This window comes from Cyanistes caeruleus, chromosome 26, assembly GCF_971803275.1.
Source record: "Cyanistes caeruleus chromosome 26, bCyaCae1.hap1.1, whole genome shotgun sequence".
NCBI lineage: Eukaryota > Metazoa > Chordata > Aves > Passeriformes > Paridae > Cyanistes > Cyanistes caeruleus.
Genome location: NC_141726.1, coordinates 2,325,173 through 2,351,066, shown reverse-complemented (window position 1 = coordinate 2,351,066; position 25,894 = coordinate 2,325,173). Strand labels below are relative to the sequence as shown.

Sequence of the window (25,894 nt, the reverse complement as noted above, 5' to 3'; positions counted from 1 at the left end):
CCCATGGGCTGTGCCCATCCTGCACCAGAGCAGCACCCATGGGAGCCCAGCCATGGCTGGAGCAGGCAAGTCCAGAGGAAGTCATGGCAGCTGCTGGGAAATGTGAAGGATCTGTGGAAAACAGTTTCATATGTCAGGGAATAAATGGCTCCCTGACTGATAAAGAGTAAAGAGTGTGCCTTCAGGGAAGGCTGCCAAGAGGGGACCACGGATATCCTGGCTGAAGGCTGCAGCAAGATGGAGTCCCCTTGGAATGTCCCCTTGGAATGTTGTGGCACAGCCAGGAGTGCATACTGCAGGGCAGGGAGGCTGCTCTGCACGGCAGGGTTGGTTTGGTGCTGCAGCGATCTGGTCCCACAGCCAGCCTGGAAACATGGAGCCTCCTGCTGGGGCCTGTCCTGCAGAACTGCCTGCCTGTACAGACAGCAAGCACGGACAGATGGACACCCCCAGCCCCAGAAACCCACTGCAGCCACCCAGTAGGAGGAGGGAGATGCTGTTGCTCTGCCACAGCCACAGGGCCAGCGTGGCTGATGCTGGGCTGTGGTTTGGGAAGGTAGGCACGAGCACTGTGGAGGTTGCCTGTCCCCAGAATGGGATTAGGGGTGAGGCAAGGCTGACCAGAGCCCAGCACCAACTCAGCACTCTGCCCTGTGCCTGCTGTTCAAGAGACTCAGAAGAGCAAGTGTCACGAAAACGGTTTATTGTATAAAGCTGTAGGGAATACAGAGGACGCTGAGGTTTAGGACAATTCCTTCTGGAGATGGCTCCAAGCTCCTCTCATAATAGCAAACACACAAATGCTGATTTGCTGTCGTCAAAGCTTCCAAACAAGGATCTGAACACAGAGTAGTAACACTTCAACATGCATTATGTTTTCTGTTCCTAAGTGAAGCCTGAGTGGGGGGCTAGCCCCTTCATCATGTAGTTGTGTACAAAATGATGGATATTCATGACAAATGAGTACAAGAGGGAAAAAGCCCACAAGAACAGGTTAACAGAAAAGCATTGTGGCTGACTAAGCAGGAAAGCAGGGTTGGCGAAAGTGCCTCAGTGAGACAGAAGCAGAAGGATGCAGAGACCAGGCAGGCATGAGCATCCCACTGAGACCGGCCTTAGCCCAGGGCCAGCTCAGCCATTGGGCAAGGATTGCTTAAGGCCTCATGTGAGTCTGGGATGGTTCAAGACACTCTGTTTTGCACTTAGGGCCAACTGGGACCTGGGCAATGCAAAGTCCCTTCCCCACAGATGCCATCTTTGCTTTACTTCTTGTTTGGGACACAGGGAAGGATGAGTGTGGCTGGAAGGAGCCACCACTCCCTGCATACACTGGGGACACAGGCAGCCCTGGAGGAGCAGCTAGTGGACATCCTGCTGCCCCCTCAGCTGCTCTCTGTGCTGGAGCCCTGTGCTACTGCAGACCCTCCCAGCAGCTACTAATCACAGGCAGAGTCTGTGGGCAGTACTCCCTTCCCTGAATTAACAGAGGTCTCTGGTGTTCCCAGTGCTGCTGGCAGCTGGGCTCTGCATAGCAGCGCCTGTCCCAAGGATCCTCATGAGAAGGATGGAGAAGGAATAAAGCCCTGAGTGCCCCCAGCATGCAGCATGCCCTTCTGTAGGGCTCAACCAGATGCATCTGAGCATCAGCAGGCCAGCACTTCCAGCTCCAGCTCAGCCACCCCAGCCATGGGAGGTCACAGCACAGGTGGACAGGAATGGGGTAGGTGTGGGTGGGCAGAATGCCCCATACCTACAAGTGACATTAGCTCCTCATTCACAGCTAAGACAGCGCCTCCATGCTGTGCTGAGCAAAGGGTCTGGCCTGCAAAGGGTGTGGTGCTACAAAATTCCAGAGGTGGATCCCATCTGACAGGTTGTATGCTCTTCTCCAGGCCACACTCCATCCTGGTGTCCCCAAACCTCCAGAACAGAAGACAGTGCCCTTCATGCCCGGGCCAGCTGTGCATATGGGAAGGCTATGCAAAGCCAGCTGTGACACAGGTCAGCATGGCCAAGCTGCGTGGCCTGTTGACACACTGCCTTGTGTCACCTAGAGTGAGGGAAGCACATGGAGAAAGAAGAGAAGTCAGCGCTGTGCCAAGGGGTGAATACATGCTTGCCAGCGTGCACATCCAGCAGCCCAGTGCTGAAGCCACTCCTGCCCTTTGCTCAGCTGGGCTCGTGCCTGGTTAGACTGGAAGCGAAAAGAAAGAGTAAATAATGGGGGGTCTTGAAGCTCCTTTTTCAGCTTTATTTAGCTTTGACTGCACAGAGCCATAGCACAGCATACTCTAGCCTTCAGGGAGGGGGCACAGGAACCCCCTGAACACACCGTGGTTTGGGGTCAGCCCCCATCTCGGGTGCCTTGTGCTCTGCCCCCAAAATGCTGCTGGGGAATCTGGCACAAAGGCCCTGAAGAGGAGAGGAAGCCCCTGCCCCACGGTGTCCTCGGGGGCTCATAGGTCGCTGCTGCAGTCGCGACACAGGATCTCATCGTTGTCAGGGATGAAGCCTTTCCCCACCAGCGAGGTGCTGCAGCGGGCACAGTTGAAGCAGTTGTGGTGCCAGTGACGATCCTCAAAGGAGACGTATTTGCCACCTCCAAAGCCTGTGGGAAAGACAGAGGACAGTGTCAGACTCTCTGGGGAAACTGGGATGAGCTTCCTGAACAGACTGAGCCCTGGCCTGCTCATCTCCAGGTCAGGTCTTCACACATGGCACTGGTGGTGGCACCCAAAACACACCCCGGGATCAAATAGATCTGAAATGCGAATCTCCACTCTGCTGGGGGAAAAGCACTAAAATTGCTTCAGAGCAGACTTTGCAGGGTTGACAGATTTGGACCAGAATCACGATTTTCTCCCCTAGGAAGAGCAGGAAGAGCTGCACCATTACAGTGGATGAAGGCAGACAGAACTACTCAAATCCTGGGAAAAGACATCCTGCCACCAGCTCAGGCCCAGGCTCCTGCAGAGGCTCCACAGGAGCTTCCTTTCTCTGCTGGCAGTTGTTGGACTAGTGAGCTGTGACCCTCTTCTCCCCAGGACTGCAACAAACTCATAAAGACCAAAGGGGAAGTGGGTGCCTGGGAGCTGTCCTCAGCCAGAATCATCCTCTGAATCACCAGCTGATTCACAGCTTCTCCTGCCTTCCCAGCAGCAAGAACCTGCGAGTTGCAAGGGGGAAGGTCAAGTAGGGGACGGCAGGAAGGAAGCCAGACTCTCTTAGGGGGTTCTGCAGAAGAGGATCCCTTACTTCCCCTGCCTTAGGCAGGTACAGCAGCTCCAGACTCCCCTGCACCAGCTGCTGCTCTAGGCTTTCCCTGTCTGTGAACGACCTTTTCACAGGACATGGCAATCAGTATCAAAAAAAGCAAGCCAGAGACATGAGATCATGCTTTGAGGGGTCATTTTGGAGTCTTTACCTGTGGGTAGAGGGAATTCCTCCCACAGAACACAGTTCACCACTTTGAAAGACACAGACAAAGGGACAGAAGTAGCCACAGGCCCACTGTACCACGAGGTTCCTCAGAGAGCTGTTCTGCTCACCTGTGATGGGCTTTGTGCAGGCACTGCACTTCTTCGCATAGAGGTTCCCAAAGCACTTGATGCAGTATGGGTTGTCATCCTGGGAGGTGAACTGCTGCCCAGCCAAGGGGGTCTTGCAGCCTGTGCAGACAAAGCACTCCTTGTGCCAGGGCTCATCCCGGTAGGTCACTCCTCCCTTGGTGAGGGTCTGCAGGAAGAGAGCACATGCTGGTGATACACAGGCAAAGGGAAAGAGCCCAGCTGGGGTGCTGGCACCTGAACCCTCCTCTGACAGGGCTCAGGCAGCAGCAGGGAGCTCCCTGCCCCTGCATCAGAGCTGGGGGCTCTGGGCTCTCAGGCCACACGTACCTTTTTGCATCTAGTGCAGCGAGGAGCGAACTTGCTCTCGTAACAGGGGACACAGTAATAATCCTTCTTGTCTGGGATGAAGGACCGTGACCCAATGGGCTGCTGGCAGCTGCTGCATATGAAGCAATGCTCATGCCAGGTCTGTCCATTGTACTCCAGCTTACGGGAGCCTGCAAAGAGAGCCCTGCGGTGACACAAGGGAGTGGCACACGTGCACACAGGGATGTGGGGGGCTGGACAGGGTGAACTGTGGTCCTGCACACTTGGCTCTATGCTTCCCCTCCCCATGCAGCTCACCACCACGGGCAGCTGGAGAGGAGGCCTCAGGCCCACAGCACAGCCACAAGGGGAGGGCTGCAGGAACATGTCCCCAGCACTGGAACAAAGGCCATGGTAGAGATGTCTGATGTAACCTACATCTAAAGATGGTGCCAAAATAGCCAAGTAAAGACACACGCCTTTGCCTCAGGCCTTCTCCAGAGACACTCATACATTTTCAGTCATTCTGTCTCTTCTTGTCAGCACACAGCAGAAAGTGCCCAGGAAACCCTTTGTTATCTCCTCCCTCATTTATTTCCCCACGAAAAAGTGGAACAGATAGATAGGGCTGCTGTGGTGATCACAGCTTGGGATCATACTGTCTTGCTGGACAAGCAAAGGACCCAGCCCTCTCCATACAGTGACTGGAAGGCAGGAAAACAGAGATCCAACTCCCTTCCACGCTGCTCTCATGCTGGACCTGCAGCTCCAATTGACACTAAAAGAGCAGGAACAAACTGCAATGCTCGAGTCTGCCTGCTCCTACCTGGCATGACGGTCTTCTCACAGGCGATACATTTGGAGGAGAACTCGCTGCAGTAGCAGTCGTTGCACAGCAGCTCCTTGCCCTGGCAGGTGAACGGCTCATCAGCCAGAGAGCGGTCGCAGCGGAAGCAACGGAAGCAGTGCTCGTGGTAATGGCGGTCCTCGTAGTACAGCTCCTGGGAGTACAGCCAGCATGAGGGGGGGACCAAACAGGTCAGGAACTGACCTGCTTGTCTGCAGGGCTTCTACTCACCCTGCAGTCGTGGCCGATCAGCTCCTTGCACTCGTCGCAGGTGTTGGCGAAGTGCGCATCATAGCAGGGGATGCAGTATGGGCCATTGTCCATCTGGATGTACTTGCGCCCATACAAGGACTCCTTGCAGTTGTCACAGTCGAAGCACTCTGTCATGGTGCTGGTCTGAGGCCCTCCTTCACCTGCTGAGATCAGGGCAGCTGTAGGTCAATAGCAGCTTAGGTTGTCTGAGATGTCCCTGCACAACCCTGCCACCTCCAGAGTCCCTGTACTGAGCCAACAGCTGCTGTAGCACAGGGGACAGACCCACACTGTGCTCCTGCTCTGGGGCTGCATGCACTGCCCTAAGAGCCTGCAGACATCAGGGCCTGCAATGAACTCTGCTTCAGGCTTATACTCCAGCCCACAGCTGGAGCACTTTGGCACCACTCAGAAAACCTGGACATGTCAGCATGCAGCTATGCTCCTCACTCTTTGCTACCTTCCTGGGAAGTCAAGTATAAAATGAAAAGGGAGAGATTTCCTGCATGAAAAGTTTTCATTTGGCACCAAAACCATGCACATGCCACGTGGCTGTGTGTCTGCTGTGATATCTGAGAGCCTAAGGCACCCTAAGGGAGATCAGTCTGCCCAGCTGCCCTTCAGAGACCCACGCTCAGCCCTGCATGGTCTGTAGCAGGATTCCTCACAATGCCTGAAAGCTCTGCCTGAGGGCCTGCTAGCAGCTCAAACCCTGGAACTTCTCCAGAGATTTAAAGCAGGTTTAAAGCTGCTCCATAGGGAAGCAGGAATCAGGCATTCTGCACTGTGCCTTGGCTGTGGAGCCTCGTCCCAGCAAACTGTTCTGCATGTGTTGCTCCATCTACAAACATTCTCCAGGGAGAAGCTATATGGGCAGATGGGTGTTCCACAGCACCTGTTGGGGCTTGGCATGAAGGAGACCTGACATCTCTCCTTGCTGCTTATCTCCCACACAGCAGGTTTGTGGAACTATTTTGCTTTCTTTGGAGCATTAACTCCAGAACAAGACTATCTTCCTCCTGTTTAGTTTAGTCTGGTTATTCCTAAACATGGAGTTTTCCAGTTGCAAAATCACACCCTTCTTTAACCCAGGCTGCTGTCAAGTGTAGACAAGCCCACTGAGTTACACGGGAACTGTCAGCTGCAGAGCACCTCCACTGCAGCGTTCTTCACTAACCCACCCACTTCACAAAGAGCAATCACAGCTCAATCTGCACTTAAGCATTTAATGGTCAGGGAGCTCCCTACCAGCCCCTGCACCCCCTCCCCACGGCCGGCTGTAGGTTGAAGGAGGCAGCCTCCAGGGCAGGAGCTGATCCAGACAGCTCTGACTCACAGCCCAGAGTTCCCCAGGGCTATTCTTGGCTAAGCCACACAGCTCCCAGCTGTTGTCAAGCTTGGTATGTGCCGATAGGACTGATGGAGAATAAATCCAGTGCTCCCACATGGCTACGTGACCAACCGAGGGGAAACAAAGTCCCTTTTCAGACACTCGTTACCAGCTGCCACCCAGGCCACTGCCTGCTCCGTGCCCTCCAGCATGGCAGTCCTGTGTGGCTGTGGCCACGGGAGCTGCTCCATGGCATGTCCCTGCCAGCACCATGGGCTGGGGCCAGTGTCCAGCAAGCCTCCCCCAGAGCTCCAGCCAGCAGCTCTGTGCGCTGCCTGCAGAACAAGGCAATGTCCAGTCTGTTACTGGACATGAGGCAGGCACATGGTGGTTTGCTGCAAGGTGCTGGACTGGACCTGCTGCTCAAGCTCTGCTCCAGCCTGTGCTGCCCCCACAGTGTCCCTCCCCTCTGGGACAGCCCTGAGATGCTCCTGTGACTGGGCAGCAGCTCCCCTGACCCCCACACAGCCCCTGGCTGTTTCTCACCCATGGCTGCCTTCTCTGCCACCCCACTTGCCTTTGCTCTCTGAAGCTACCTGGGACGTTTCTCTCTGGCAAATCAAATGAAATTTCCAACTCTCCTCCTTCCCCCTCCCAGCCCTGGTGAAGGGAACTTTCCAAGGTGTGTCTGTAGTAAGAGGACCTCTAATGAGCACTTCTGGCCTGGGAGCTAAGGCACCACCAGAGCAGGGAACTTCCATGTTTCTCAATGGGCTGCACTTCAGCTCTGTGGTCCACTAATAGAGGCTCAGAGGACATCAGAAAACACAAAAAAGAAAAAACAACCTGAATGAAGATTTACCAGTGATGAGGAATAAGCCTGCTGAGCACTGCTACCCTGACGCTGTCAGAAGAGGAAGTGAAAAACAAACCCTCTAAGGAATGATATACCAAGGAGGACCCTAAAGTGGGCCAGGCTTGCCTCCCCTTGGAGTAGCTTCTCCCCAAAGTCTGTGTATGCCTGCTGCACACTGTGAGCTGAGTGCTGCTCCCCGGGCTGTGGGTGCAGCAGAGCCATGCAAGGAGCCTCATGTGGCCAAGGCTGCAGTCAGCACACACGGGAACAGACTTTGTGCTGCCTTTTCAACAGAACAAGCACAGGCCCAGGAAGTTTGCTCAGGGTTATTTGTGTTAGATAAGCTGTTTGCTCCCTTTGTTCTGCTCTCACATGCAGAGCTGGGCAGGGGCATCGAAGCCTGGGCAGCACCAAAGCAAACGCAGCATCTTCGTCCCTGAGATGTTGTGCTGTGAGACCAAACACACTGGGAAGAGGAAGGTGGGACAAAAGAAATGGAGTAAAAGAAATAGTAGAAAACCCCAGAATTCTTATTCTTCTGTGATTGTAGTGATGAACCTGGGGATTGCCTTCCTTATGAAAGAAAGAGGTAGTTTTAAAATGCATTAAAAACCCCTTTAATCGAGGCTCAGACATAGAAGGTACACTATAGGCAATCACTCTTGTGCCAGGGAGCATGTGCTCATCCTTTGCACCACCCTGTAAACATTAGCTGTGTGTTGGGTGTGCTGGGCTGATGTCAGGAACGCCTTCAAATGCTAACCAAGGTGTTGCCCTATAATGATGGGATTGCAGTTGCAAATAGAGCGTTTGCCCATTGCCAGATGGCTCCGGTCCGGGGGACGAGGCTTGCTGAAGCAGGTCCCTTGTACAGGGTGATGGTGGAACTGCATGTGGGATATTGCTCAGCTGTTTCACTAGCTGTTGGAGGGCAAAAATAAACACAGATATATGCCTGCCAGCTGCCTGCCTCCTCTTTCACTCTGAAAGATGTAGTTGTGTTCATGGAGCAAAGGAAGTTCAGCTCCTCTCCTGTGCCCATGAACAAACAGCTTTAGGAACAAGAGCTCCACTCACAAACAACATCCAAAATGCTCCACGATGCAAATCTGATCAGTCTGGAGCAGAGCTCAGAATAGCCTCATGTATGGGAAAGGTCAGCAATTTGTCAAGGAAGCACAGCAAAGTCCACTTTCTAATTAGAGAGTAACATGCACCCAACACCACCCTGGTGTCATTGTCCAAAGCCGATGGCTTAGCAACAGCCCCAGGGGATCATTACATTAATTTTAGCACGAATAAACCGGGGATTTGTTATGCAAAGGAGCCAATACAGACAGCGTAGGGCCTGATCCACACAATCACTGAAGAGTTTAACTGGCCTTTTGAGACGGTTCCTCCTACAATGAACTCCTTAGATGCGGAGTCTTGTGTGTGTGGTGAACCTGTAACCCCATGTAACTTCACACCAGTTTGTTGTTTGTTGTCAGCTCACAACCAGCTGCTCCACAGAGTCACCCTAGAGTAATCCATGGGGCTATTCCTAGGGAAACACTTCATCTTTCCAGGACATAGGAAAAGACCTGCTTTTGACTGCCTGTCAGGTCCCTGCCTATTCTCACCTCCCCAGGGCTGAGCATAAATATAAGCAGTTGCAGTTCACACCTAAACAGACACACAGAAGAGAAAGCACGACCTTACTGGGGCAGGCAAGTATTCCCCATGTAAGGATGAAACCGTCCAGGGACATGGCTTTGAAAGACAGTCCTCAAAGCACTCCAAGGTCAGCAGAGGAGAAGAACACTTTTTGTTCCTGCTAGCTTTCCAGAACCATTATGGGTCCTGGAATCTGCATGAAATTGTTTCTGCCTGCTGCCGACCCTAAAAGGCAAACCAGCTGCTTGCTCTGAGGAGCAGCTCCAGCCCCTCCGTTATGCTGGGACTGCTTTCATTCCAGTGGAGTTTCCTGACACCACTTCTGGGGATCTGCACAGGGTCACTGTGCACCCTGGCCCCAGGCTGGGTTTTCCAGGGGTAGGGGCAGCTCCCTGGGGTGCTGTGGGGCTTTCTGCACACTGCTCATGCTGCTGCCCACCTGTACCCTGTCACTCTGCTCCAGAGCCCACCTGCACTGCAGACCTGGTGCATCCCTGGGGCTGTTAGAGGAGAGCTCGAGGCAGCTGGGGAGAGGTCCCAGTGCTCCCTCAGGGTGAGCCAGCCTGCATGGGGCACCCTTGGGAGCAGAGTTGCATCAAACCTTCACCCGCCTGCTTGCAGCACCAGTGAGTCACTTCCTGCCCTCAGCTCTCTCCTCCAAGCTGCCTTCCAGCCTCAGCCCTCCCTGGGACAGCTCTGGAATCTTAAGTAGGAAGGAGGGCTCCAGCATGGCAAGGAGTAGAGTCTTTCAGTGACCACAGGCCTCACACGACAGCTTCCCCTTCACCAGCACAGCCAGAGGATGCTGCTGCAGGTCATTTCTCCAACACACGGGGAAAATTTGGTTCTTTCAGGCAGCCTCAGAGATCAGCAGATCGGCTGGGTGGATGGCCACAGGCTCCCTCAGCAGCGGGGTGTTGTGCTCATGCATGTGCGTGCACCCAGCTCTGCTGAGCCAGCTGTACCTCAGCCTTTCCCCCGAGCATGGGCAGGACACCCTCCTGCCCACAGCCCTCACGGCTTCCTCCAGGCTCTGCAACGCATTGAGTAAAACGGCTGGCAGCACTGTAAAGAAACACCTTGCATTTCAAATAAAAGAACTTGCTGTCAGCAAGGTAAGCAGCTTCCTGAAAATGTCCGCAACTTTGTGAGGAAGAAGCAGCAGAATCCGTTAAAACTGAAGTTGCAGAATCTGACAAGCCACAAGACCTAAACTGAAGCATGATTTTAATACAGGCTTAGAACGACAAAATAAAGGTTTCCCATTGTTCAGAGGGGATCTCTGAGGTGCCCCTTCCAAAGAACAAAGCTGTATCACAGACTCCTAACAGCTCTGCACAGAGATAAAGGACGGTGCCAAAACCACACCTATCCCACAAATGTCTGATTGTACTCTTAAACAGAATACAATCAGTAAGAAAATCACACCTGCCTCCAGCCCCCAGCCTGCCCGGAGGTGCCTGTGGGAAACGCTGAGCTGTTTGCATAGTCCTGATGGAGACATCACACCTGGTCCAAGGTGAGCAAGGCCAAGCTGCCACCACTGCTGAGCTCCTGAGGTACCAGCAGCACAGGCTGAGACACAAGAGACAATTCATTCCTTGCTCTGGACTCTCTTTAAGGAAAGCTAATTCTACCAGAGTCTGAGAAAGAAGCTGAAGAGTCCCTGCTATGCAACCATAAAATTAAAAACTCTGCCTAGGAAAAAAGGAGGGAATGGTTCCAGAGTTAAAAATTTGGTACTAAACATCTGTAGGGGTTAACTATTTTAGGTTCTGAACAAAATCCTGGCCCTTCAGAGGTGTAGCTAACAGCAGTAAAACTGTTTGGGACCACGCAGAGCAGGCAGTCTATGTCATTCTGCTGACATTAAAATGGAATGTTTGCTCAAGAGATCAACTGTTAATCTTATTCAAAATGAGCACAAAGTAAGCAAATTCTGTGCACTCAACAGGAAGTGAGAAATTGAAATCATTTGGGCACTTTGGATCCATCACATTCAAACAGACCAGTAATTGATGGAGGAAGCCTGAAAGCAGAGGAGCAAGATAGGAACACACCAGAAACTTCTGCCCAGCTCAACACTGACCCTTCTGTCAAGCAGTTAAGAAACCCATGGCTTAAAAAACATGCCAGGAGAGATTCTGGCTTGTCTCTGAGGAAAATGCAGAGAAATGAGAGACAGCCTGGCCAAAACTCCTCATGACAGGTACCTTTCCTGCCACGTGCCAGTGACAAGCAGGGGATGCTGGCAGCCAGGCACAGCTACCACTGAGGTGGGGGGTTGGCTGAGGGCAGCAGCTGCACACATGGTCACAGTGGCCATAAGAGGAAGAAAGAGGCTGAAGCCAAGTTTCAGGGAATGTGACTGATCACAGGAGCTTTGGTGTGATCGGAGGAGCAAGAGCTGCAGTCCAGGGAAAGGGCTGCTCCTGTCAGTTCTTAAAAAGGAGCAAGGGACAGGTGTGCAATTACTCTCAATAAACATATTGTGAGCATGTTACAAGCTAGCACTGAAAGTTTAATTGGTTTATGCCCATGTAACCCACAGCCATATAAATGCCTCGCTGTTTATCCAATTTAACAATGCCAGGACTCCTGGCAATGGTGTTTTCAAGATCTCTTTGCCCCACAAAATAAAGGTCATATGCAGTACAACAGAATTCAAACATGAAAGCATGACAGGAAATGACTAACTGCACACTGAGGCCAATGTACCTTCATCTTGGATCAGCTCAGCACACAAGAATCTTCCAACTCAAACAGACATCACAGCCTATATGCAGAAAAAATAATCTGACTGCTCCAGTTGCTAGTTCTTGGGGCCTGTGCATCTCAGTATAGATATTACTGCAAAATAATGTAATTCCGCTCTATTTCCCTGAAGTTCTATCACAACTGAATCCTTACGCTGTAGTTTGCACTTTTCCTTCCCTTAGAGACAGCTGCTTTTAAATCGAGGATGAAGCCATTCTTATTTCTGAGTTGATACATAAGTTAAGTTAGTATTTACAAAGTTTTTTGCAGTCCTTAATAAAAGATACTTACGAGATCATACCTGTTTTGCCCAAAAAGGCAATCAAGGGACTGTCTCAAGCACTGGATGCAGCCCTAGTGATTGTGGTTTTTGCTCATATGCTGAAAACCAACCTGTACAATCTGAGCCCAGTCCCCCTATTCCCTGTCTCCCCTTTTCAGCAAGCCTGAAAGTTCTTTTCCTGATTAACGCTCTGCTCAGCTTCATGTTTTTTTTCAACAAACAAAGCAACTTTGACTTCCAGTAGCAGGAAAAGACACATATCCCAGACATGCTTTATTTAATGCATGCCTATTACTTAAAGGGCAAAGTGAATTTTTTCACCAAATTTGGTCAAAATACTCCCTCTTCCGATTTGATGCTTTGTCTCCCAAACACAAGCTGGTTTCTTGCATATAAGCAGATGGATGGATGGAGAGAGGTAATGTGCATCTGAGCCCTGGCAGTTTTGTGCCTTTTGGGGCTCTCCAAAATCCACAGAGGGATGAGGAAGGTGACAGGGGATGTGGCAGTGACATTTGTGTGCTCCCTCTGCCACAGATCACTGCGAGCCTCTCCACCTGCGCTGGCTCTTAGCCCAAGGAACACGGACAGTCCCTATAAAGCGATTTTTACAGCTGCTGGTGTCCCTTGTGAGCAAAGGCAATGCCAGCCCTGCAGCACCAAGCATGCGAGCAGCTTCTAAATCTGGGGAAGGACTGAATGCTGGCAAAGACGAATTGTCTCATGTTACCACCCAGGGAAGGGCTTGACGGTTCTCTGAAACAAAACCTCGGATCATTTGTTGCCCGGGAGATGCTGTGTGTGCCAGCTGCAAGCCTCCCGAAACAGGGCAGCGCTCTCAAGGGCAGCACAGCGGAGGAAAACGAGGAAAGGGGACAGATAGGATCGCTGAGAGGAGAGAACACCTTCTAGTCACTGTCTTGCCAGCGTAGAAGTGAAATAAGGTCCATTCTGTGACTGAAGACTTCTCTGCCAGTTGATCTGGTCAATACGTGTCATTTACTTTCACGCTACACAGCTGGTTATCTTCAAACCATTCTCACTGACACCTTTAAAATTACCCTTAAGTACTGCAAAAGTTAAATAATAGAAGCCATCAGTTGCAACTGTCACGTATTTCACGTAGAATCTCTATAAAATAACTCCTTGCAAGTACTAAAAAAAAATAAATTGTGAGATGCAACATGCGCTCCTGGTTCTGCTGTGCAGAGATGGTCTTTGGTGGGAACCATGAAAGGGAAAAGTGTGCCACATCCAAGTGACTGTGTGAGAACAGCTATTTTAAGGGACACACGCTCACAAAATGTAGAATGCCTTTATATCACGCAGCTACACATGGAGTTTCCAGCCCCATGCCCCTGCCCACCGGACATGTCTATCTCAGAACTGGAGCTGCTGCTGGCAGGCAGCTCAGTAAACATGTGGACTGACTGTGCCTAAAAACTCAGAGAGGAAAAGCTGTTCCTTTACAGAAAAGAATCCCACATGAACAGAAAAGAAGTAACAGCATCAAGAGTCCCTGATCCAGGTCTGTGGCTCCTTTACAGAACCTCATTCTCTCACTCCCATCTAATATTTACAAGGAAACCTACATGAAACACATCTCCCACAGGTTAAAAAGAATCAGAAAGACCAGAATTTTCACTAACAGAGGCTCCTCTCTTGGCACCTTTCAGCTGAAGACCAAGAAGAACTGCTGTCTCAGCCCTTGAAGCAGCAGATGTGAAGCAATGTCTCATTTCTTTGCTGCAGGGAAGGTGCTCCACACTCACTGATGCTGATGGAAGCAGCAGCAACGTGCACTCTGACTACAGAAAAAAAGTTCCCAGAGCTGCTCACATGCTCAAGCAGCCCGAGGAACCAAGGGCTTCAATGCAATGCCAACAACCCTCCCTCTGTTCTTGAACTGATCTGAGCAAAAGTGCTCCATTTACAAGCTATTTGTCCCAAACTGGCAAACCCTGGATATAAAAGCTCAGCCCGATTCTGTTACCTTGCATTGCTGAAAGCAAAGGAGCAGCATGAACCCAGCTGTGCCAAGGTGGCTCCCCTGGTCCCTGGTCACAGTCAGCTACAGCAGGTGCCACCAGCCAGACACTCTCATGAGTAAATCATCACTTCACTAGCAAACACTCAAGTGCTTGTCCAGCAACAAAAGCAGTCACATCATAAACCAAGGCTGACATCAGCACACAGATTGTATTTCCAAAAGGGTTTAAATGTCATTACTTGTGACTAGAAATTGGACACTTGCAATAAAAGTTACTCCAAATTTTCACAAGAGACATGATTCCAGTTTTGTGTAGACATATTTCACTTCCAAAGCCTTTCTATTGCTCAATGTCCTGATGACAGAAAAAGAAAAATAATCAAAACTCCTAACATAAAGGGAAAACCTCATGAACATCATTATTAGCCTGACTTACCGAGTCAGGTGCTAACAAGGTGAGCAGCAGAACCTGGATTGTCACTTGAAAGGATCAGTGTGGCTCAAACAGTGTCATCTACTCAGGGCCCCATTATTCAAGGTCTCTGCCTTCATCTTCCATTCTTATTCTAAGTTCTGCTCTACATCTTTTTCTAAAATTAAAACTGAAAGCTATCAAGGACCTGGAAGCATTATTTCATCAACCTGTAGTTGTTGCTGTTTCACACGGCACGAAGCACGACACAATCTGTGCACCTTCACCAACCTGATGTACACTTACGATTTCCCACACTCAGCTCTGGGCTCTCCAAAAACAACACATCCAAGACTTCTACACATGCACTTGGGCCAGATTTAATCTTTCTGTGAATTATATGATGTTTGCATAGGGTTGAGAAATAGCAGAAATAAAACTCCTCTTGGCTGAGATAGATGCAAAACACGCTGTGCACTTTTCGCTTTTAATGACTCTTGGTGAGCACCACTACTAGTCTATGTATTCCAGAATGTTCTGAGGTAGGCACACAGCAATTTTCTTGATGTGCACTGTTCACTGAGTTAAAAGGAACCACTGAAATGCCTTTAGATTTAAATGTTGACTTTTCTTTTTGAAAATGTCCATGTGTCAAGAAAAGAGAGATGAGAATAAATAATCCAAATTTAAGGACACAAACTAAAGATTAACCTGGGAAGCAGTTTAGCTCCCTGACTCTCTACTGCCAGCAACACAAACGTATGTGATGATCCAGTGCAAGATCATTAATGCAAAATGCCCTCAGTTTCCACAGAGTTGACATCCCACACCTCTCATTGGATTGTGGCTTCCTCAATTCCCTAACAGCTGTCAGCAGCAAAAACATTATTTACCCTTGTAATACCTGCAGGTCAGGGAGTAATGCTATCTCCCTCCTGGGATTTGCACCTCAGAGGGTTCTGGCACTAGGCAAGGCCTGTAGAACTAAAAATGGAACCAAGATCCAAGTTCCATCTTTCTTCTCCTTCTGAGATGCAGCACATACCCCTGTCAGTGGAAAGTGTGACACGCACTCCGCGTGTTACAGACCTGCATCGAGAGATTACACAACCCTAGCTCCGTGAAGAGCAGGAGGAGAAGGAAGAGAGGGACGTGGTCTTTAAGGTCCCTTCCAGCCCTGTAACAGATAGACACAGTGCTGTGCTGTTACAGAGCACAGCTAATCCAGAGATCTCTCACTCAACCAACACCATGCCTCTGTAGCTGCTCTTGCTATTTAAACTTCAGGGTTTTGCAGTGAGCAGGCTGAGCTGGCAGACAGAACTGGAATAGGGCAGCACCAGGAGCTTAGACACCAGTTCAGAAAGGGTTAGTTCTTAGGAAAAAGCCACGTTTTCCTTAAATGAGGGTAGTGGAATTCAAAGGTGAGGTCAAAAGCCCGGCAAAAGTCAGGAGTTGAGGCTGGTACTGGGGCTCATGATGCTACAGACACAGTCCTTGCACTCAGGGACAGCTCAGGACCCATGGTTTTTGTTGTTACTGGTTTTTTCTTGTCTTCTCATCCTGAGCAATATCCAGGAAAACTGCCATCAGGTGTGGACCCCAGAGAGGAATTTTCATCTTCAGCTGTTAGGCCTTTCATATACATATTTTCTGTGATTCCCTTTCTTTTGTTTCATTAGAAGAACTACAAAAAGACATTTTTTACAAGAAGCCTGAGTGTACACGCTGGTTGTGTGTGATCTGCAGCCACACAGACCTGAACCACAACAGAAATTACCTCTGACACACTCACATGAAGGAAATCTTGTGGGCTTGGATCATTCAAGAAATAAGGTTGCTTTACAAATACAGGACCAACACATGGCCGGAGTGCATTCTAAATGGGTAAGATACAGACTGAAAATCAACTGCTAATTGTTTTTACAATTTGTATGTTATATTAAAAAACCTCCTTAAGACCGTAAGAGGCAGAGCTGAGCCTAGAAAGGATTTTTGTGGCTAAACCTGAAAGCAGGGATCTAGAACAGAACTAGTCCATTACATCCCAAACCTTGATCCTGGGTTCTGCCTCAAGCAGCTGGGATCATTTCTCCAGTTAAGCAAATTCCTGTTTCTAAAACCCACTCTGATATTTAAACAAATTTGGAGAAGATGCTGAGTAGTCACTCTGCTTCACAGATAACAAGATTGGAACTGTATTGTTTGATGGATTTCTAAGAGAACACTTGAAATTTTGACAAACAAATTGAAAATATCAAGGTCATATTTACATTCCAGGGTAATAATTAAATACTTAATATCTTGTGGTTCCACTATTCTAGGTTTTTCTACACACCAAAATATTTAGTCATGTGAAAACCATCTGTAGCAGCTGGAAGACATTAATTTGCCTGCCAAGATTAATTAGTTTAAAAATACATAAATAAAATGTTCATTTTATTTCCAAAAAGCTGCTGCTCTTGGTTCTCTTAGGGTGCTGGTGATTAATGCTTATAGAAGGTCCTCAGAAAGAGGTATCAGATGCCAGTTTCACAAATATCTGTTAAGTAAAACAAGGCCTGTGTTTAGGTTAAATGCTCTTCTGGACTAACTCAAGTCATTATTCACAGCAATATGAAAACTAGCTTGCAAACACTTCAATCCCTATTTTTAGTCTTTTTCCTATGCTCTCAAATCCACAATGCTGAAATCTGCTTTTAAAAACAGATGAAAAGAAATTTCTCTTCAGGACTGGGGTTCAAATACTCGTGTTTAAGAATTACAAAATCTAAGTTTCTAAACATGTCTTTTCTCTCCAAGAAGTTCCTGCATAATCTTCACAGAGCTTTTCAAAGTCAAGCAAAACAGGACACCCAGCTGAAACTGTAAAAAGGGTTGAATTTGACTTAGTAGCCATAGGGATCACTTCTCTGGCCAACAGCTTGCAAAGGGTTATTTCTTGGCTCATCATTTTTGTTTTGCTGGAAGATGTTGAGGTTTTAGTGAAGTTTCTGCAGAGCATGCAACAGCATTCAACATTTTTTTGCTCAGCTAACGAGTTAAGTCATCGCAGCTCTCCAATGGCCTGAAGATTATGGGTGTAGAAAAAGGGAATGCTCAGAGAGGGGAACTTTTGAGCAGTCACCACTGAACTGCGGTTAAAACAGACACCAATGACTCTATTCAGCTCCCAAACCTCAGACAGTTTCCATTTTCTCAATAACAAAGCATTTTTGTGGAATGAGGTAACAGCCTCCATCTGCCAGGTCGACATCTCCACTAAGATTTCTCAAGAGTGTGGCTGACGAGGGCTGGCCAGCAGAGCCAGCCATGGAGTGAGAGGCAGAGAGTCCCTTTTGCCTGGGCAGCACAGGGACAAACTGCCACGGGACAGACATGGAGAGGAGCACACCAGCACACAAACACACAAACTCTCCTGGGAGTTTGATTCACAAGCAGCCTGGAGCAAGCCCCACACGCTGCACAGCTGGAGAGTCAAAAGGCCAGGAAAAGGGTTGAGGCTTGTCACCACGGATGGCCAGGGACAGGCAGGAGGGAGCAGAATGGGTGCCACAGGTCCAACAGCCCATGGTGGGTGGGTCATGAGCAGAGCGTGTGGTTCAGAAGCAAACACGGGTCTGCAGGCACACACTGCCACATGCATGGTGCAAGGGGCAGGGCAGACATCCTGATCCCTGAGGACAGCCCTGCCCCTCAAGCTGCCATACACCCCCCACACCTGAAATGCTAAATACCTGAGGCAGAGCAGTTACAGCCTCAGAACACAGCTTGGAGAGGGTTTGGTTTTGTTCTTTCCTTATTTCTTGAATTTGGCAGCCTATATTTTGACCTCTCAGTTCCAGGGATGCTGAGCACCCAATCATTCTTTTGATTTCAGGCAAAGCCAGGTCAGTTCTTCATTTAGAAAAGCAGACATTCATTTAGATCCAGGTGAAGATTCCAGCTCCTGCCAGGACCCTGTCATCTGACTCTTGTCTCCCTGTGAGTGGCCAGTCACTCAGCTCCCTGCAATTTTGAGACTCAGTTCCAGATTCAACCTCTCCACATCTGGTTCTCCCATTTAAAGCAAGGCAATTTTCCAGTTGGTTTTCTGATGGCCTTTGCATTCCTGTAACACTTCCTCCTGAAGTTTAGAAAACATTAACACTAACCTCCTCACTCCCTTGTGTAATTCCAGCTGTGTGCCCACGTGGATACCTGGTGAGTGGCACCTTCCTTCCTGGCCAGGATAAAGCATTTCCCAAGCTCATTTTCTTCCTATGAGGAATGCCGCTGTCAAATCTCAAAAATCCACCCTGCTAATACTACCCTTCCACAAGGTCAGCCAAAGAGGACTTCCATCAAGGATGAGCTTTGCTGGAGAAGGCTCCCTGGGGATTATCAGAATAGTACAGTCAAGCCCAGATGGCCACAATGTGCTGAGCACATTTCCCGCAAATACAGCAGCAAGGCAGAGGCCCCTACAAATCAAAGTCCACCCTGATTTCTGCCATCTGCTGAACACTGAGGGCCAGGCTGAGGCCTTTGGGAAAGGTCAGGATAGTCTTACAGGCTCTCAAGATATTGCTTTTGTTCTCACTATTTGCTTCTCAATTCCTTCGTTAGAAGATACTAATCTCTCTGTAAGGCAGTTACTTGGAGCCAAGACTTTAGATACTATTGCAAAACATATGCTTAAAAGAGACTGGAAATTATGTTGGCAGTGTTACAGAGGGGAGCAAAGCACAGCTTTGGGTCAAAACAAACAAAAAAAATGTAAGCTAGTAAGCAATTCCCATGCAATAGTTTAGGAGAGCCAGCAAAAGCTTCTTCTAGAAAGAAAACAATGCTGTGAGAACGAAGCTAACGAGAGCTGGCTCTTGGAAAAATAAAACAGCTAGTAATGAGCCAACAGCACATATCCAAGAGAATCTTTCTGGGAAACCGACCCAAGCTGGAAAGCCCTGAGGGACTAGGGACCTTGAGGCTAAAAGCTGGCAAATTGATTCATCAGTTAAGGTTGGTCTCAATGTTTCCTACTGTGTAAAAATAATTTGTTTTAGCCTACAGGTCTCTACAGAGCACTGGGTAAATTCAGGCTACTTCCTTTGGGAAGGGAAACGGAGCATCTGGCAGAGCCCTGCCCAGTGGGATATTTTCAGGGGGTTCCCACCACCAGCTCTCCAGCCCAAGGCTGGCCCAGCACGCTCAGGTCAATGACTGCTGAATTCCCTCAGAGCTTCTGTAGTGAACTGGGCACCACACACCCACTACTGGGATGGGAACAGCCCCTGAGCTGCTCTGGTCAACGTTACAACATGATGAACATGCCTCTGTAAAACCACCTTCTGGAGCCTCACTCACCCAAAATGTATGCAGTCAGGCCAATGATCCTGATACACCTGGTTTTCCAGGGTGATGAGGAAGAGACCTTTTTCTCTCTCTTTCAGAGATTAGTTCATACAGCCACCAGGATCTAGGTGCTGATACAGAGTGGCAAAGGCAAGCTTTGTCTTTGCAGCCCACTGGTTCATTGCCAGTCCAGCTCCCCAGCCACAGGACCATACCAAGAGCACAAGACAACAAATGTGTGCTCCAGCCAGGCTTCTGCGTCAGCAGAGAAAATCCCCACACTGGCAGGGGATGTCAAGGTGCTGTCTAATGACTTTCTTTCTCTTCCAACTCCTCTGATTCACATTGCCATCTTCCTTGCAACTGACCTAAATAACATGTTCAGGCAGCACTGGAAGTCTTTCCATGTCCTGCTGCAATAACAGGGAGATCTTTGCATCTGGAAAGGGAATTTCACAGGGAAGTCACACCACAGCTGAATTAACAGCGTCCTTCTCAAGAAAGGAACAGAAGCACCTTGTCTTATCCCATCAGGGAGACTTCCTGGCTGCAGGAGAACAAAGGTTGCCCAGGAGCAGGGAAAACACATACTAAGTCTGTGCCCAAACCCCAGCAGATCTGAACAATGTGGGCAGATTACTCAGTTACCTCATTTCCAGGTGTGCTGTCAGCATGAGCCATGACTGGCTTGGAATGAAAGCGGTAGAACTGTTCCTAGATCTGGACTTAGTCTGCATAATTTATGGTAATTATTGCTCAGTTGCCATTAATCCTTTAATGCCATATCACACTCTAAGCTCTCAGTTCTTTCTAACCTTCTGCTCATCACAGATCACTCCACTGCCGAAGGGGCTGAAGGACAGGGTGCAGGACCACACTATCCCTCCAGAGCCAAAGGCCTCAGGAAGGGAAAAGCAAAAAAAGCCACTGTAGAAGGACTTCAGTAGGTCAGCCCTCTCCAGACACACAGTGAGTATGTGTGCTGGTAATGTAGGCATTCAAACCAGCCTTATCCCCGGACAATTACAGATCTCTCCAGCTCTTCACTACAGCACCATCTGTAACTCAGGTGTCCAACAGCACTGCACCACAGGGACAATCCCATCCCTGTCACTCCACAGTGATACTCTCCCAATCTCATTCTTCCCTTTACACTAAGCTGGGGCACTTCCAAGAGCCATGTAAATATCTCCTATCCTTCCAACCCCTTGCAGACTATGCATCTCAGTGTTACCTTACAGCAGTGGCCCTCACAGGCTATGTGCTGAGGAACTGAAAAAGTCAGTTGAAAATGCATTTGTTGCCAACAAGGAAAGTGACTGTGGGGAAATACAGAAGGGTATTCTGGAGCTGCATGGCCTGCCACAGCATTCTCAGCTGTCAGGTGAGGAAGTGCTTACCTGGGGCTGATGCACTGTACCTTCCAAGGCAGGCACTAGAGCCTCAGCAGCGTAACAGATGCCTTTCTTATTCCAAACATACAAATGAATACAGCTACAGCTCCCCTATTGCAATAGAAAGGAAGTTATCCTTGATCCATACCAACTCTTCTGCAGGTAATTGAGCTTCAAAACTTAAGCAGAAAAGCTGCCAGCAGAACTTGTGCCTCTTTGTGCTACAGTTAGTCCGTAACAACTAGTATGCATGTGTTATCTCTAGTTTTTATTAGCTCATATTTACTTTGGCTGCACATCCAAGCAGTCTTTTAAACAGGGTGAGAGAGGAAAATCTTGGACTCGCAACAATGGCCAAGCAGTTTAATCTACCACTGGGGACAAAGACTTGACTCCTATTGGCATGTAGTGCTGGCAGGGTCAAGTGTAACATGTGCTGAAGGAAGCACTAGGGAAGCAGATCTCTGACTGTTCAAACAACACCGAGCATTTCCTTGAGCTATTCAGAGTTCTCTTTGCCCCTCCTGTGGAGAGAAAATAGCTCCAGCTGTCCAGTCACCTGCGCTGGCTTCTCCACTCACTGGATTCATGACATCGGTGGCTGCCAACAGCTCCAGGTTAGATGCAGCACATTCCTCATTCCTCACAGCTCAGATGTTCACAGCTAAGTTAGGAAGCAGTCAAGATCATGTCCTTGGCATCAGCACCAAGTTGGTGCTGGAAGATAATTTATATTCCTGAGCAGAACTGGCACTGGGCAGATTGGCCATAAACATCAACAAACTGTTGTTCCAGCCATGACACAAATCAGAAGGGTCCAGAATTAATATCTATCTATGCTGCTGATTTAATAATTTATATTTTTTGTATTTGGGAAGTTTAAAATACTTCACATAAAAGAATCTGCAGTTTGCAAGTATGGGATGATCTACAGTAACATATTCAGAGGCAAATAAAAAATGAAATGTATTAATATTAACAATCAGATGACCACAGGACAAATCAAGTCAAAGTGAGACTACACTAAGAACAAGACTGTAAATTTCAGAATTTTTATTCCATTGCTCTTTGGATTCTGTGTTAAGACATTATTAAATAATTCATAACTATTAATTTAGCCCTAATGGATGTGTCTTCCTGATTCCTCCCAGAGTAATATTATTCTCTTGGTGGGCCTCTGTGAGTAAGGGCAGAATCATTTGTTAAAATCGTTCCATTTAGCAAGTATCAACAAAGTAGTCACTCAGCAGAGGCAGTTTTGCTGGGGTGAAATACAGGAAGGTGGAAGCCATGTGGCATTCTTCTATTTCCCCTTTCACAATCAGACCCTTGATATTTTCTTCAACAGGAAAACTGACATTCCCTTTCCGTGTAAACTGCTGACAATTGTATTTTACACCTGGTGAAACCAGAACAAAACGGAAGGAAGAGAAGAAACAAAGACCAAGGGCTTTCCTCAGCAACGACATCTCCACAGAATGAAGTATTTCCCTTTCCTCACTTCAGAGCAGAGTCCAGCAAACACAGGCTTGGTGGGAAATGCCCCCTCCTCGCTGGTGAGTGGCTGCAGGACAGTGCTCACAGCAGCAGCTTCCCTGAGAGCAGCCACAAAACCAAAGCAGCTCATGAAGCTTGGCCCTTCTGCCCACAACCTCACTTTAAAAATGACCATAAAGCTCTTGGTAATAGTAATCTGAAGATTAAATGCTACTGGTAAAGCTTCTCTGTCCCCTAACAACTGATCTCCCTTTCCTAGATACAGGTGGTATTTAGGGTTATAGCTATCCCCTCCTTTTGGAGAAAACCCTCTTGAGTAAAATGCTTAAATTGATTTTGATGATATCACCAAGGCAAAACACTATGAAGTCCTCTCTGAATTTTTCCAGTTTGGCCATAGAAATTGTACCAATTTCAGCAGAAGCAGTCAGTCTCCTAAGGAATGAGCCACTTGCACTCTGAGCAAAACTGCAAAGATCACTGGCAGCACCTTCCTGCCAAAGCACCTGGGCACTGTGGTGGGCACGGGCAATCCGAGAACAGCACATGTCAACCAGGGATACTGAACACCAGAGGAGAAATGATTACTTATTTGAGCAATTAAAGGAATTATGGAGCTGTTTGTCCAGTTAAGCAGTTTGGCTTTTATTCAGAGTAGCCAGACCCCAGTTTTCTGGGTACCTTTATCACATAAAAGGTGAAGCAGAGCAACAAGGTTTAACTCCTGCCTCTCTCCTCAGGTTACTGCTGCAAATGTGGCTCATCAAGCACAGCCTCATGTAAACTACGGGCAGCAAAAATCCTACAGACATCAATGAGGATCCTGGTGCACCACCAAGAAAATCTCATGCATCAGTGCTGCAATTACCATAAAAGTCCTTTCTAAGGGAGAGGGCATTGGAAACACTTTGAGCATTGAGAGTAATCAATTTTTTCCACCTTTCTGCTGGCATTTCAAACACCAGCCAACCATGTAACAGCCGCAATTAGGAACACAGCAGAAAGCATCTTACCTCATCAGGCAAGCAATAGAGCAAGCAAGTCCTGGCTGGGAACAGAACCCAGTGCTTCCAAAGTTGGTGCACTGGGAATTTTGGTAACCTGCCTGCAGGGAAGATTTTTCTGGCTCCATCACTTAAGAGTTCACCTCAGTCTTGAAGCTGCTATGTCCAAAACCAGAAAAGAACATGGCTAAACTCATACCCTTCAGGAATCAATTGACAACCAGTGAATACTGCCTACAGTCACACAGGACTGGTACACTACAGACAAAATCCCTGATGACACCAACCAGGACACCCTGATGACACCAACCAGGAAAGAGACTCCTGCCTTGCCTCCCCAGGATAGGATGGACCAGGGAAAGCTGAGCTCTCCTGCTACCAGCTGTGTTCTGGGACAGCAGGGCTGTTCCAGCACCTGCTGCAGAAGAAACCACAGTGCAAACCAGGAGCTGAGCTCAGGGCAGATGTTCTGCTGGAACAGCAGCGACCTCCTGTCCTCCCAAAGACTGGGAACACAGTGACCTTCAGCACCCTACCCACCCCTCCTTCTTCAGATGATGTTCTGCAGGCAGGGGAAAAGCACGGATTTTACCCCCAAAAATCCAAGACGTGGATGCTCCAGAAGCTGAGATCATGGAACTGTTCACAAAGCCTCCTGTTAGGGAATTCTGGCTGTTCCTAAACTGCCCTGCCTTCAGTGTGTCCCACCACTGCTGTGCACAGGTTTATGGAGTTTATTCCAAAAACATACCTTTTGCTGTAGAGGATCTGCTATAATTAGTGCCCACAACTAACCGTATCACCTATATTTTTGTCTCCTGTGCTATGCCACCATATTTAAAAGTGTACAAAATTACAGACCAAGCTAGGTAAGAATGAAACTACTGCAGACAATTCTATGCCTCAAAGGAAGTGGTCAGCAAGAAAAGCAAGGGAACAATACAGTCTCCATGTTAGGAAAAGGAAAGAATATGGCACAAAAATAAGATAGGAGAAATGTCAGACTTCCTTTTTCCTCTTTGCCTATCATGAAGTTAAACCACGTATTGACAAAGCAAATCAGGGAAATAAGGCAGTTGCAACACCTAGGCAGCCAGAAGAGTCACAGATTTCTAATGCTTGGTAGAAGAGTCAGAAAAGTAAAAGGAATGTCCCTACACTCTTCCCTAGAGGCCTGTGCTGCCACCAGGATGCTGTATCCACCAGAGTTTCATCCTTTCTTCTGCTCCTAGGAATAGGTTTTCTCCTTTGGAACAATTCCTTTACAATTTTCAAAACTGGGAAACACTGAACATAGCAAGTTCAGATTTAAGTAAAGAGACCTCAGTATCAAATCCTGCCCTGTGAAGATATGTATCCCTGGCACATGCCATCCGTTTGTGCTGCAAGTCTGTGGAGAGAAATTCCAACCACCACGCTTCACCCAGGCTAACTGGAAAGTGTATCCAGCGTCCCCATGAGTTCTCATGAAAGTGTCAGTGGTTAATGTAACCACAGGTACAGAACTGGAAACGGATAAAGAAAACAGTAAAAAGTTACCTGTAAGAAAACAAAATCCGAAATATAACTGCTGAGGGAAAAAAAAAAAAAAAATGCAGAGATCCTGAGCTACTTTTTCATGTGAGATCCAAACTGTGACTTCCGAGTCTTTGTCTAAAACACACACAGACAAAGCAAGGCTTGGAGTCTTTTCCCCTCGCTACCCTACAATTCTCTGGGAAATAGCAATCACTCCAGATGTGTTGAAAATTTTTCTGTGCTATATTTGAGTATTTGGTTATAGTTTACTCCCGGGTCTCTTGGTCGAGTGAAGTCTCGGTACTCTCTTTATAAAACACTGCTCAAGCTCTCAACTTCGCAGCCTGGCAAAGGGGCACGGCCCGAGGACTGTGGTTTTCTCCTTTTGGAGCCCAGCTCTCCGGCAAGCGACATCGCAGTACGGCCACCGCGCCGGGCTCCCGGGGGATCCGTGCCTTCCCTGTACCCCCCGGGCACCCCCGCCTCCGCCCGACCCACCCGGGGCTGTGGGGCCACAGCGGGAGGCGCTTCCCGCCCCCGACCCGCTCCGCTCCGACCCGGCCCTGCCCACCTGCTCGGTGTCCCGGGGCCGCGCTGCCGCTGCTCCGGCGCTGGGCAGAGCCGCCTCAGCTCGGCGCTGCTCCTCAGCCGCGAGCGCGGAGCCCGGCCCGGGGCGGGGCCGGGGGCGGCCCGGGGCCGGCCCGGCGGTGCCCGCCCAGCACGGCGCTGGGGCGCCGGGAGGCGCTGCCGCCGCAGCGCGGGGAGCGGGCCGGGCCCGCCCGCGATGCTCGCCGTGCGGCCGGCAGCGGGATGAACCCCGGCTCGAGGCGGCGGCTCCGGCGCTTCGCCTCCCGCGGGCGGGAACGGGAGCTCCGCGGGAAGGCTCCGG

General features: G+C 49.1%; 1 protein-coding gene across 6 annotated transcripts; it reads right to left on the bottom strand.

Annotated features, from left to right (window-relative positions):
* Positions 1-686: 686 nt before the first annotated feature.
* Positions 687-25,705, bottom strand: FHL3 (four and a half LIM domains 3). Of its 6 annotated transcripts, none has more exons than XM_086863483.1 (6): positions 25,577-25,705; positions 4,954-5,135; positions 4,702-4,876; positions 3,897-4,066; positions 3,549-3,735; positions 687-2,608 (listed from the first exon to the last, which is right to left on the bottom strand). In XM_086863483.1, the coding sequence occupies exons 2-6, from the start codon at positions 5,107-5,109 to the stop codon at positions 2,457-2,459; spliced, it is 840 nt and encodes a 279-aa protein (XP_086719609.1). In that variant the 5' UTR covers positions 5,110-5,135; positions 25,577-25,705; the 3' UTR covers positions 687-2,456. The 6 variants fall into 6 exon arrangements, with proteins under 6 accessions (XP_086719609.1, XP_086719610.1, XP_086719613.1 ...); XM_086863484.1 differs by having other exon boundaries at positions 4,954-5,138; positions 25,577-25,697; XM_086863487.1 differs by lacking the exon at positions 25,577-25,705 and adding an exon at positions 23,497-23,762 and having other exon boundaries at positions 4,954-5,138.
* Between the last annotated feature and the right edge of the window lie 189 nt (positions 25,706-25,894).

Excerpts from the sequence above, each read along its gene's own strand:
- FHL3 (XM_086863481.1), bottom strand. Across the intron at positions 3,736-3,896 it reads GCTGCACTAGATGCAAAAAG|ACCCTCACCAAGGGAGGAGT; the intron begins GTACGTGTGGCC and ends CTCTTCCTGCAG. Across the intron at positions 2,609-3,548 it reads CTGCACAAAGCCCATCACAG|GCTTTGGAGGTGGCAAATAC; the intron begins GTGAGCAGAACA and ends TCTTTCCCACAG.